Raw genomic sequence first — 13,016 nt, 5'->3', positions numbered from 1 at the left:
ACTAATCATGCTAGATCCTGAAAAATGATCCAAATTAAGAAAAATACAAAAACAGGGCTAAAGTGTTACTGGCGACAAAGAAAGAAGCAGCTTGGCCTCAATTTTCTTGTAAAGGATAGGGAAGAATTGAATGATATGTTGAAATTATTGACTGAATCAGTGATTGATTGGCGACTAAATGGCATGCCTCATATACAAACATCATCATCATCATTACGTCTTGTTTTGAATCAATACTAGCTGACAGCCCGCGCTTTGCAGCGGGATAATATCATTGTGAAGGCAGGTAATGATCGGTGATATGACAAAAGTTTGTCTGCATCCAAAAATCACAGCCAGTTCAATTTCCATCCAAAATTCACCTCCACAACTTTTCAATACAGTTCCCTCAATAAGGATACTAATCAAAATTTCCATGGAATAAATTACTAATATTCATCTATAGAAGTTGGCTAAGAAAATACTTAAATCGGGAAGCTGATGTTCTGGTCTGCTTCTGCTGTTTGTTTCTATGGTGACTGACACAAAAGGGAGCAGCAGCAGCAACATGAAATGAACAGATAGCTCCAATCCCATTTAAGCTCCACTTCCATATGTTCAATCCACCACTACTGTTCTCCCAATTGACATGCTCTCTCTATCCCCATCAATTTCGCTCTTCATGTTCATCATTCCCTATATCATTCTCAACTTCTTTCCTTGGAGAAGTAACGATCTCCATGGTTTCACTTCTGTCCCCAACATTGAATGTACCAGCATCACTTTGAGGCAGGACCCCCCCAGGACTGAGCTTAGGGAAGTAAGTTTTCATGTCGACAAATTTATTCCAATCCCACACCCCATACGGAAAGTCAAAAACTGAAAAATTAAAAGGAAAAACACCAAAACAGTCACAATGACAACAAACAAACAAAAAAACCACTCATCGCAAGCTTCCAGTCCGTGATCAAAAGCTACAATGAAAAAAGAGAAAAAAAACAAATAGATATTAAAATTCAGCATTTGACAGGGGAACTAAAAAGTGCAAACGAAGATGAATACAAACCTAGATAGAAGAATCAAAATGGTACACCACCAACATGAAAATCGGTATTTATTTACCCAGACAGAAATAGCATCCAAATTTCATTTCACTGACACAATTCCACCCACTTGGAAGGATCCAAAACTCAAAACCAAGTTTGTACACCTCAGACAGAGACGTCGTATTCTCCTCCATATCGAACAGGCGAATCTCTATCTCATTCTCCCAAGGCAGAGTTACCAATGCCTGGAACCACCTTGCCACATACATCTTGGGTTTACAATTTCCAATGCTAGGTAATGAAATGAAATGCTCCACCTCAACAAATAAAATGCTACTTTTGAAAATCTAATCCAATTCAATCCTTGAAAGTCCAAAACTAAAACTAAGCACAGAAATCATAAATCGAATTCCCAAGTAAAGTATTTAAATGACATACCAGACCATGTCTAAACAGATCGAAAAGCTCACTCCACACAACATTATCTGCCAAAGAAAGTAGAGGAATAAAAATGGGCATTTCAAATCGACGGGAAACAAATTTAGCCAAGAAATGGGAATAAAAAACAGCACCATAACTATTTCATACCTCATCAGTGTGTAATTAGTAAAGCCTAAAGGTCATGCTCGGTGTATATCCAGACCATGCATCTCCCCATTGGTATGACTCAGTTAGATAGAATACCTCTTCTACAATTGATTGTAACTGTCAAGACCTATATTCGTTGTCAAATAGACATCAGTCCACAGACTCACACCCAGGCATCATAATTAATAGCAAAACAGAATGCATAAGACATAGTATAACCAATAAATTCACAGCTATGTCAATCGGAATTTTAAGTTGTAGGTCAATTACAATAGTAAAGGAAGATATTGTACTACTTCGAAAGGTACAACCATATTCACTCACTAATAAACAAAATAACATAAAGAAAAAAGAAAAAAAGATACCTTTTCTCTGTACATATTCTTGAGACTGCCGCCTCCTCATCCATGGACTGATCAAACTTCTGATCCAAAGCCTACATACTACCTTTATTGTTCTCATTGTCATCGTCAGTTTCCATTGTTGCAGCCATCTGAAACTAAATTCCTATTGAATTTCTCAGTTTTCACGAACTGTATCTCGATATCCCCTTGTCTAGATATAAACCCCGCAAAATTAAAGACGACTCTAAATCTAGAACAAAATTTTCAAATCAAATAGAAAGAAAGTCAGATCTATCTAATCGTGCAAAGTGATCTAAGACAATTCTCAAAATTCAATCTACAAACCAATAAGCAACACTTACTCAGACCAATCTTGGGTTTTCGCATTAGAATCAAACCTACTCTGCAATGATAGCAACAACAAAATTATAGAATTGGATGGTAACTAAAAAGAAATAACCAAGAAATGGATGTAAGAAAGATGCTGATCATAACCAAAAATTCTTCATGCCAAGTAAAGCACCTATTGAAGCACTGTAAACCTCTCTGTCTTTCATTGTGGCCTTCCAGTAGCTAGCTCCAGTGGCTCTGTTTTTTAAACCCAGTTGGGTGCTTCCTGTCTCTGAAGCTAAAGAAGCACCACTTTTTTCCCATCTTTGCCCCATCTGTCCAATTAATTAATTTATCAACGCATCCCATCCAGGTCAACTCGCATAAGTCGATCGAAATATAATAATTAGAATCACCAGCATTAAAATTTTCAAGTAGAAATCATTTGCTTAACTATCCAGTAAAATGATGATGATAATGACAACCACCATATGACTATAGAGAAAAGTTAAGAATATGACTCCCAATTTTCACCAAGAACTCTCTTTCAATGACAGGTCATGTCTTGTGCTCCTTAAAACTTTAGGTCCAGTTCATGAGGAAAGAACATAAAAGCCTTTCAGATATTAAAGACCCAACTACACCATTCTATTTATACTAAGGGTAAAAGATATTATGGTCTAACAGTGTACTTAGAGAATGTAAAATAATCCCTCCTTCGATCTAACTTAATAAATACTCCATTGGAAATAATAGTTCCCAATCCCTATGCACGATAATGGCAATGACATAGTCCCACAGACCATGGTCACTTCTTGTCAAACAATAGTCGTCCATCTAAAGCATATGGAACCCAACGCCATCAAAAATAACCAAACGCAAAAAATCTGACTACGACCGCGGCCCGTCTTAGAATGACACTAACAATACATACATAAACACAAACAAAAATAACCTGGACAATAATTAACAAAACCAGGGGGAGATTCCACATAAAAAGCAGACGAAAGAGGTCAACCAATAGTCCAGGTAAATCAGATAAGACAGGAAAAATTATTAAAGCAACAACAATGAGAAGAAAATAGCAAAACCCTGTAAGAATAGCTGCATGAGAACACAGATGAAGCCCCAATAAACTAACCTGCCAGGTATCCCAAAGAACTGCAGATGCCAAGCTTTAAAAGACCATCAACAAAGGTAACACCTACATATAAGGAGACCCAAAGATTTGGTTATCATAGCCAAGCAACTTGAGTTTTAGGAAGTGTTCGATGAGTTCTTCGTTTGTTGGCAAAAATATGGACCATCGCACTCATATGTATTATGCTTATCATCTTCCACTCTCTTCTTGTTTATAGTCATAAAAAGTCAAGTTTCAAGGAAAAACCAAAGTTAGATGGACTGAAATATAACTAAAATGGTCATTTAAGTATGAATGACAAACAGAAACTGGTCATCGATGACTTATAACTAAAAAGGTTAGTATGATTAACAATTTTAAAAGAAAAAACAAAAAGCTAACACTATAAGCAATTAGAACTAATCTTTCTAAAAGCACTAAAAATTACACATCATATTTGCTAAAAGCCATTAAATTTGACAATTGTGAGATCATATACATATATATTTCACAACTAACTAAACTTATGCCAAGTAAATTTAAAGAGGCTTAGAATATTTACCAGTTCATCTTCCTAGATAGTCTGGACATGAATTATCTTGAACAATACTGTTGTCTCTTTTGATAGTAGAATGCATACTTTTGTATCGTTGTCGGGAGGAATGTATTGATGAATTACCTTGTCTAGGAGGATGGCCAATTGAAAGAAATAACCAAGATTCCAACAAATCCATTGCTTTTAGATAAAACAAATAAAGATGCAATGCTCGCCATGGCCACAAGAACCTGAAGAGGAGAATTCAAAGAAGAACATGAGTTTTTGAGAGTGCAAGTCATCATGATTCCTTTCGGTGAGATTATGGTTTCTAAACCCACCATGGAATATGCAGAATGTGCATAGTTAGAAGCTCCAAAATTCACTTCATCAAAGAAAAAATCCATTGAATTGATTGGTTGTGTAGCTGCGACAAATTGTAGGATAGACATAGAAGAAATCAAGTTTAGTTAACGAAAGCAGTAAAAGGAATTTATGCTTTTGGAGATTTGCAGACAAAATACCGGGATGGCTATGCCTATAAGATGCAAAACATAAACACGGTAAAAAAACCTGGATGAGAAAACAAAGATAAGAAAGATAAAGTAATTATCTAAAATGATGAAAGAATGTAAGTATGAAGATAAACAACAAAGAAACTGGTACAAAAAGAAAAACACAATTAAAACATGGATTTTAAATAACGTACAAAAAATATGAGATGCAACTTATATAAACACCATCACCAATAACCAAATGCACGAAATCTATTCATGGAAACGGCCCGTCTAAGAAAACACCCCATTAAACGGACATAAACACAGTAAGAAAACCTGGATGAGAAAATAAAGGTAAGAAAGATAAAGTAATTATCAAAAATGATGAAAGAATGTAAGTATGAAGATAAACAACAAAGAAGCTGGTAAAAAAAGAAAAACACAATTAAAACATGGATATTAAATAACATACAAAAGATATGAGATGCAACTTACATAAACACCATCACCAATAACCAAAGGCACGAAATCTATCTACGGAAACGGCCCGTCTAAGAAAACACCCCATTAAAACGGACATAAACACGGTAAAAACACTTGGATGAGAAAACAAAGATAAGAAATATAAAGTAATTATCAAAAACGATGAAAGAATGTAAGTATGAAGATAAACTACAAACTTGGTTTTGAGTTTTGGATCCTTCTAAGTGGGTAGGATTCATTTGGGGTGTTTTGTTACAATGATAGAATGCTATGGCTTAAGCATGGAGAGACTGTTTTCAGCCAAGAGTGATATCAATTAAAACATATATATACTTTATAATTTCCTTTCCACAATTGTGTTTAGAGTTCGGTATATTGAAATTCTGCCTTTTGGGAACCTAAGCTGCTAGAACATACTTTGTGCATCTTGCAAATGTGATGCTTTGTATTTTTTCTTCTTTTGTCCAGTGTCTTCTGTTTTCTCTCGCCTAAAACACCAAAACATAAGCCAAACAATAAACCAACAATCAAAAATAAATACACGGAGCGATTGAATACCAGAACAACAAAAGCAAATTATAAATACATGGCCATAGAAAAATTAACAAAGAAGCAAAAACACCTATTAACAACAGAACAGAAGACAACAAAGAAGACGAAAAAAACAAAAGACAAACTCACAAACCCCATGACACTCCTCCCAATCAGAAACACCAAACAACAGAAGATAAACACCACATCTTGCAAAAAAAAGGCCCAGACAAAGTAAAAAGAGTAAGCAATAAAAGACAAATAGAATCTGACAAACAAAATCGCAGCGGAACAACAAAAGGGTTAAGAGTTCAAGGCGACGATCGACGAAATACAGGACGCAAAAATAAACAGGAAGATCTAAGACTCACCAAGCATAGGAAGAGCAAAGCGCAACAGGAACAACAAATGGATGCAAGGAACACATCCAAGTATAGACGCCATCGCCAGGAGAAAGCAACGTCCCAGCGAGTACCTTTAGACTTGTCGACGTAGAAGAGAGAGTCGCTAGGAAGATCAGTGAGGGAGCCACCGGAGAGCGCGTGTTTGGCGGATTTTTTGAAGAAGTCTTCGATTTCGGCAACGCTTATGTTTGGCTCTCCAAGCTTTCTTCCCCTTCCTTGATCTCTTCGCTTTCTTTCCTATCTCTATTGGCTCGCAACTTCAGGCTTGGCCAAGAGCCGCCTCAGCAACGGCCGCATAACTCACATGAAGATTGGACAGATGTTATACCAATGATGATGAGAAACACATATTGCCATAAGGAAGACGGGTAGATACGAAAGGAAGAAAATGGATTTATGCATAGCAAACAGAGGAAGATTCGTGAAGGAAGATAATGGACTGATGCATCGCTTGACGATTTCAGAGAGAGAGTCGCGTAAGGTGAAAGCTTCGGGAGAAAAACCAAAAACAGGGGAAAACCAAGAATAGACGCAAACAAAAAAAAAGCAACGCACATGGGACCCATAAAACAGTAGAGAGACACAAACGCGCGAGTATCATAAAAGAAAACAACTCGCCACGAGGTGGCTCGAAAACCACGTACTTTTATATATAGAATATAGATAGATAGATATCAAAAACCTAGAGAGTTATCTCTCAACCTTTGGGTGGATTTCCCTTGTTGTTTTGCATCGAAGATTAGTTTGATTTGTGTTTCTTTTCCTTTATTGATCTACCTGCATTAGTAATCAATCTGTGCCGACCATGGAGTGGCAGGCAAGGCAAACCCACCAAGTGCCCATGATTTTTCTTTTCAAATTCCATACTATGTAAGTATATATGTCGTGAAAGACTCTTACCACTACCCACTTAATTACTTAAAACACAGGACAACTATATATATATATATATATATATAACCATCATTTCATGATTGATCGTGCTTTGGTCCATGAGTGAGCAGCTTTGGTTGATTTAACTGGCCTTGGGCATCATGATTCATGAGACAATGAACATCTTAACGCAGCCGATGTCCAAATTTATGGCTTTCACACTTCTTTTCAGATACCCAGATTTTGTTTCCTAGAGATATTCCTAGGATTAGGAGAGAACCTCATACAGTAAGTATACTGAAGAAGATGGAAAAAAGGTTAAGGGACAGAACCATTAAGAACCAGAAGAGTATAGATCACAAGAACATAAAAGAGTCTTTTGTTTCCTATATAGATCACAAGAACATTCCCATCAAGACATAAAACAAGATCATGTCAAAGTTCCTCCTACTGCTGCCATGCCATCCAAGATAACAAGCAAAATGCTTATGCAATATGCCATGCCATGCGACACTAACGCTCTATTACAGAAGTTATTCAAGATATCATGTAATGTAATGCCTATCATGAAAATTTTATGCAATGATCAAGATGCCAGCTAGAAAGAAGTAAATCTCATAATTTGTCAAGTCATCAACATAACGTTGCACAGAAACATCCAAAGAGAATTTAAGATGCTGTAGGAGTTCTAAACTTGTCGGTGCAGAAGTAATTTGTAAGACAAGTGCAAGTGAGATGTGCATACCCACCCCATCATAAGCTAACTCAACTCCGAAAATCATAGCATGTTGTATGTAAGCCATATCAGATCCATCAAAAGTAAACCATTTACTTCAAAATCATTCTAGTAGGGAACAAGGAGAAATTTAAAGGACACAGAAAATGCCAAGGCCAAATCGCGGCAGTAAGCACTAAATAAAAAATCTACAAACAGTATTATACAGTTAAACCAAGTCTGGTCAACCATAAATGAATCATGGATAGTGTGGATTATACATCATCTGTAGCAAAACATCCTTGCACTCCTCTTCTGGGCAACCAAAAAGTGCTCTCTCTCTTGCAGCATCTTCAATAAGAAAAGGGTAGGCAGGCAGTGTAAGTGCTGCTCAACTCCAAGCCTTTCTAATTCTGCAAAAACTTCTCTCTCTGAATACGCACATGCCTGAGTGTTCCCTCCCTAATACCATGTGCAACAGTGCTAATTGCTTCACTTATTTTCTCGAATTCTCTATCACAAGCACTATGCTTCCGTTTTTCACCTCTAGATGATGTAGACTCATCATTGTCTTGTCTCTGATAATATATATGATGCAATGATATGTCACATACCACATAGCATAGAACTTGAACTACAGCCGTTCGTCGCCTACGATCCCACACTTCCATGCATTTTTCTTCATCATTAGCCACTAAACTTTCTTGCCCCCACATCTACAGCGCCATTGTTGATAAAAAAAGTAAGATCAGAACCAGAAGGAGCTTCCTAACTCCTAAACTATGTCTACACTGCACAGAAACTCATTAAGAGAAGAAATACATATATTCACCTACAATGAACTAAAAGAAAATAAGATGAAAGAAATGGAGAATACAAAATAGTTCAACTTCCAAGCTATTGTCAAAGCTATGCCAAAATAAAAGCAGTGTTTTGCAAGTGACAATCTTTAGCACTTCTGAGTAGAGTAACTGCGAATCTATTTTCACACCCACACCCAAAGTATAATGTTTTGGATAATTTTGCATTCTACCACACAAATTGTGTTGTCAGAATCACCAGCAGAAATCTGGAACCACAAAACCCTAATTGGGATTGAATCATTTAAATTCATTTATTTACACAACCAACCATCCAACCAATCTGAATATGTATAGTTAACCTCACAAATTAAGCCTTTTTACGACAATTCAGCTCGTTTATCTAGGAATTTTTCGTATCTGAGAGACTTGGAAGCACAAAACCCGTATTGAATACCAATCAACACCGTAAAGACGCATTGAATTCATCCCCTAAAAAAACTCGCGTGGAAAAATCTTTACGGATTGAAGAGTTAAATACCTGAATGTTACTGCAATCAGGATTCCCGGTCTAGAGTTTCTTCTTGATTCTGAAGAACTTCCTGTTGTTGTTGTTGTTGTTGTTGGGCTCTGAGAAGGAATGGCTTTAACCCGATTTCCAGAGTTAGGTATCCAAATGCCAAGGACCCGATTACCACTTACCCGGATCTTATCCAGTTCAGCTTCGTTGCTCTGTTCATATCCCCTCTCTCGGTGCTCTGCTCTCTCTCCACGTCTTCACGACACACTTGAAGCGGCGGCCATAACCTGTTTATATTATTTAAATTTTAAAGTACTGAAACGACGGCGTTTCTTTAAATACAGCAAAAACTTGTACTTTTAGCTTCCTCGGTTGTTCTAAGGAGAGCAGTTCTTCATAAGGTCTGTTCATGGAGGTGACAGCGATCACACCCATCAGAAAATAAGAATGCAAGGACTAAGTTCTGCGAGTGGAATTAATTTAAATGCTGATTTAGAGAACATATTGAGAGAAATTACTCCAGTTCTCGACCAAAGTAGATATCAGGGTCGGGCAGGTAGAGGGTGATTCGTTGGTGATGCCTCTGTTAATTGGATGACTTTGTCTGGTTTTGAATTACATGTTGATTGTTCAGTTGGGTTGCTCTTGATGCTTATTAGGATAGATAGTTGCTGTTGTTTTTGGAAATATGGGGTTGGGTTCGCCCAATATGGACTTGAGCTAAACAATATGTCGCAAATGATCTGGATTGCTAACATAGCTATGGCATCATCGAACATCTAAATTGCAAACAAAGCAAAGAGAACTTAAATTGATAGCTCCTTTCAACCTTGACCTCGTGTACAGAGAACGAAAATGGCCTAACAAGAAATGGACTACAAAGCCAGGGCAATATTGACAATTCACTAATCAAAGCTAAGTAAATGCTATTAACAGAATTAGTTTTAATATTAGAACTAATAACAGAAAGTGTAACCTCCAATTAACAGGAGAGATTCTTATCACAAATGCACTGAGCCATGATTCAACAACTCTGGGAATCATCTGGTTTCGTCCTTCAAATTCGTATGTGGGAAGTTTTGGCTGCCATGAAAAGGATAGAGACCAGAGAAATCAACCATACAATAACATTAAAAGAATAAAACCGTACACAACCCATATATAACATGAGGGAACTGAAAAAACTTAGATTTCAACATAATCATAACGAGAATCATTAAACCAATTATCTACAGCACCAGAGTTCACTACCTTGTAGGGAGTTGTGAATTAGGTAAAAAAAAAAACAGGAACAAACTTAGGTTTTTAGACAAAACATGTGGTAATTGTTATAAGAGATGATTTGACTTGTAACAGGCAGCTCATGCCATCCTTCTTGAGTTCATTATAGCGATCCCCAATCTGCTTAAGAATCCGGAGGTGGCTGCGGCTGTTGATGTTGTTGTTGTTGTTGCATCCACATCTGCTGAGACATATATTGGTGAGGTTGTTGACCAAAGAGAGCTTGATCCATCACAGGTCTACCCACACTCATCCCTGGAGCACTCACCTGTGGAGCAAGCTGGGGTGGCATGTAATAATAAGGAAGACCATCTGATGGGCCTCCAACCGGAAGGTTCCCTCTTGGGACTGATGCAAGTACCTCGTTATTCATATCCTCTCTCGGAACAATATCTACCAGAAAATCAAATATATCAGTCCTTGTTATTGCTGCTGCAATGTCATTCTTTTGGAGTGTCCTCCTTTTGTTTTCCTCTGTGTGATTCCAAGACCGCAGTGTCAACTCTAGGATGAACATCTCACACGCCCTGGCAAATATGACTGGAGCTTCGGCTGATATCATCCTCACATCCTCATCTGCTTTCATAATCTTCTTAATCCTAGCAAGCGGCAGACTATGATTCTTAAAATCAGCAGTTTGCTCGATTTCTTGGTACTGGCTAGCCCAAAAATTCTGGAGTTGTAGTTGCAGTTGTTGTTGCTGCTGTTGGTGGATGTGTTGATAAGCAAGCTGGTGTTGCGCAAGCTGAGCTGAAGAGACGGCAAGGCCTGAAGGATGAGAAGGAGATTGAATCGATCCAGGAGCAGAATGTTGATATGCCATGCCATATGGCACTTGAGCTGCATTACCAGCCGCACCTGCTGGGGACTGTCCACGACCTTGGTGATCCATAGGTAAATTGCCTGAAAAAATATTTATGTTGTCACTTCCACAGCAAAAAACGTGCAAAAGGACAAAAAGTACACAAAGTACATCAATTTCCAAATCCCAAATAAAAGTTGAAGCTGCAAACCATTTGGAGTTTTGGACCAATACTGAAAATAACCCATAAAACCCAAATCCACAAATTATCGAGTCAGAAACAAAACCTCAAAAAACCATCTAATACCAAAGAACACGTCATTATTAGTAAGACATACTTGTTTATTGTGTCCTACAGGTATTGATAAATCATATCGCCCAATCCTGCTTAGTCTCCTTCTTTCAGTCCCCACATCTGCCAAGTGATGCCCAACCTATTTTGTATCGTAACATCTCATATGACTAGCCAACATTATTATATTTCTAAAAACCTCAAAAAAAAGGTTGACACTTGCCCCCTTTGTATACTCTCCTCTGAAAGATTCACTTGGACCTTCATTCAAATCAAATAAACCCAAGGTAAACTGCTTACCTTAAAAAAAGGATTGTTGGCAACTTGGCATACTAGAAAAGATAGCTTAATTTTTGGGAGGAAAGGATATTAAATTACTATAGTGGTGCAGCTTGCTACCGACACAACACTAATGATTTATAAAAGGGAATGAACAAATGACCACATGTAAAGTATTGATAGAAATTGAAAATTACCAAACCGATTTAGGAATGTATTGAAAATTACCAATATACGCCTTGACCCATAATACCAGGCATCCATTGCATGGAATTCTAAGGACTACAAAACGCTTCATGGGACTCGTGAGATAGACATATTATATATGAGATATTGCAGTCCATTGCTCATAATATTCGCTCTTTCAAAAACTAAGTATAGAATCCCCAAAATACAAAGTAATTAAGAGACAATGCCAAAGTAATATAGAAAAATCTAATGGTATTTGGAAATACAATTCCGAAACAAAAAACCGGAACTAATTAAATTAATCTCAAGTATATGGTAAAGGCACTAACAGCAATTGGAATACCAATCCTTCCCCTTCACACTGCCTAAATTCAATGCAAGGCAACAGACGACCCCACCCCCACCAACACACACCCAAATGAGAGGAAAAAAACAGGAAAAAGGAAGTAAGAAACACAAAAACAACCATCCCACCCAACTTCCAGTCCAACCTAAGTCTTGTAGCAGGTCTTGCAGGAATCTACCTAACCCTAGTAACATGTTGAAAATATATTTTCACCAAATCAATAAGTGATCCTTAATTGCTGCCATCATGGTTTGATTATTAATTGACCATGCAGTACCAAACATGACATTAACTCTTCATATAACAGAAATATACAATAATGTGATTACCCACATAGCTCCTCCGCACACAAAGCATAGAAGCTCAAAATTCAACAAAAACTATGGCAAACTAAGCAAGCACGAAAGACACGCACTTGGAAGCAGAACAATTTATAAAATTATCGTATCTCCAAAACCCAGAAAAACCCCAATAAAACCAAGCTCCTCAATCACATATTAATCAACGGATATCACTATAGTCAATCTGATAATCAGCAGAATCAAATAAACTAACAAAACCGTTACCTGTCTCCTTCCAATCCGATGCTCTTCAAAACTCTGAAACCCTAACAAAATTGGGGAAAGAATCAATGACAGATGAAGTAAAATCCCAGTTGCAGTTTGTAAGGAGAAATCAAACCAGAAAAAGAAATCATGTAGTTTCCATTTGTAAAACAAGTAAAGGTCGAAACTTTTTATGGTAAACAGAAAAGAAATAGTACCAAGAAAATAGAGAGCAAGAAAATAGAGAGCAAGGGTAGTGTTAATTGAATGTAATCTTTATTTATTTGTTTTGAAGAAGTCGTTCTCTCTACTCTCTAGTCTCTGGTCTCCCACTATAGAAAAGCGCCAGTTTGGTTCGTCATCGTGACTGACTCCTACTCTCTGTTTGACCAATGCGGGTGGTCGGACGATCTTAGCCTCGCAGTTGTACAGAATTTACAGAAAAACAAACTCACTGTTGCGTATACTGCTACAAGCTTTTTGTTTCTTTCCCTTTTGTGTTCTGACGATTCTACCC

General features: G+C 37.3%; 3 protein-coding genes across 19 annotated transcripts; all 3 read right to left on the bottom strand.

Annotated features, from left to right (window-relative positions):
• Positions 1-493: 493 nt before the first annotated feature.
• On the bottom strand, positions 494-6,404 carry LOC120015518. Of its 13 annotated transcripts, XR_005471773.1 has the most exons (11): positions 5,825-6,397; positions 5,340-5,410; positions 4,935-4,990; positions 4,284-4,369; positions 3,970-4,193; positions 3,429-3,491; positions 2,481-2,622; positions 2,320-2,360; positions 1,979-2,207; positions 1,614-1,740; positions 1,081-1,510 (listed from the first exon to the last, which is right to left on the bottom strand). XR_005471773.1 is itself a non-coding variant. In XM_038867975.1 (7 exons), exons 1-5 carry the CDS (start codon positions 5,895-5,897, stop codon positions 4,092-4,094), a joined length of 381 nt encoding a protein of 126 aa, XP_038723903.1. In that variant the 5' UTR covers positions 5,898-6,404; the 3' UTR covers positions 2,367-2,622; positions 3,429-3,491; positions 3,970-4,091. The 13 variants fall into 13 exon arrangements, 2 of the variants coding, with proteins under 2 accessions (XP_038723903.1, XP_038723904.1); XR_005471781.1 differs by lacking the exons at positions 4,935-4,990; positions 5,340-5,410 and adding an exon at positions 494-858 and having other exon boundaries at positions 1,464-1,510; positions 5,825-6,395; XR_005471775.1 differs by lacking the exons at positions 4,935-4,990; positions 5,340-5,410 and adding an exon at positions 499-858 and having other exon boundaries at positions 1,046-1,510; positions 5,825-6,393.
• A 1,135-nt stretch (positions 6,405-7,539) lies between these two features.
• LOC120015351 lies at positions 7,540-9,041 on the bottom strand. 2 transcript variants are annotated; one of them, XR_005471744.1, is made up of 2 exons: positions 8,787-9,041; positions 7,540-8,161 (listed from the first exon to the last, which is right to left on the bottom strand). XR_005471744.1 is itself a non-coding variant. In XM_038867735.1 (2 exons), the coding sequence occupies exons 1-2, from the start codon at positions 8,732-8,734 to the stop codon at positions 7,853-7,855; spliced, it is 378 nt and encodes a 125-aa protein (XP_038723663.1). In that variant the 5' UTR covers positions 8,735-9,041; the 3' UTR covers positions 7,540-7,852. The 2 variants fall into 2 exon arrangements, 1 of the variants encoding a protein (XP_038723663.1); XM_038867735.1 differs by having other exon boundaries at positions 8,666-9,041.
• Positions 9,042-9,875: 834 nt separating this feature from the next.
• LOC120014344 (nuclear transcription factor Y subunit C-3-like) lies at positions 9,876-12,899 on the bottom strand. 4 transcript variants are annotated; one of them, XM_038866264.1, is made up of 3 exons: positions 12,718-12,899; positions 12,521-12,561; positions 9,876-10,949 (listed from the first exon to the last, which is right to left on the bottom strand). In XM_038866264.1, exon 3 carries the CDS (start codon positions 10,936-10,938, stop codon positions 10,171-10,173), a length of 768 nt encoding a protein of 255 aa, XP_038722192.1. In that variant the 5' UTR covers positions 10,939-10,949; positions 12,521-12,561; positions 12,718-12,899; the 3' UTR covers positions 9,876-10,170. The 4 variants fall into 4 exon arrangements, with proteins under 4 accessions (XP_038722192.1, XP_038722193.1, XP_038722194.1 ...); XM_038866265.1 differs by having other exon boundaries at positions 9,876-10,952; positions 12,718-12,804; XM_038866266.1 differs by lacking the exons at positions 12,521-12,561; positions 12,718-12,899 and adding an exon at positions 11,187-12,472 and having other exon boundaries at positions 9,876-10,952.
• Positions 12,900-13,016: the final 117 nt, after the last annotated feature.

Source organism: Tripterygium wilfordii, chromosome 14, assembly GCF_013401445.1.
Source record: "Tripterygium wilfordii isolate XIE 37 chromosome 14, ASM1340144v1, whole genome shotgun sequence".
NCBI lineage: Eukaryota > Viridiplantae > Streptophyta > Magnoliopsida > Celastrales > Celastraceae > Tripterygium > Tripterygium wilfordii.
This window is presented reverse-complemented; position numbering and strand designations above follow the sequence as displayed.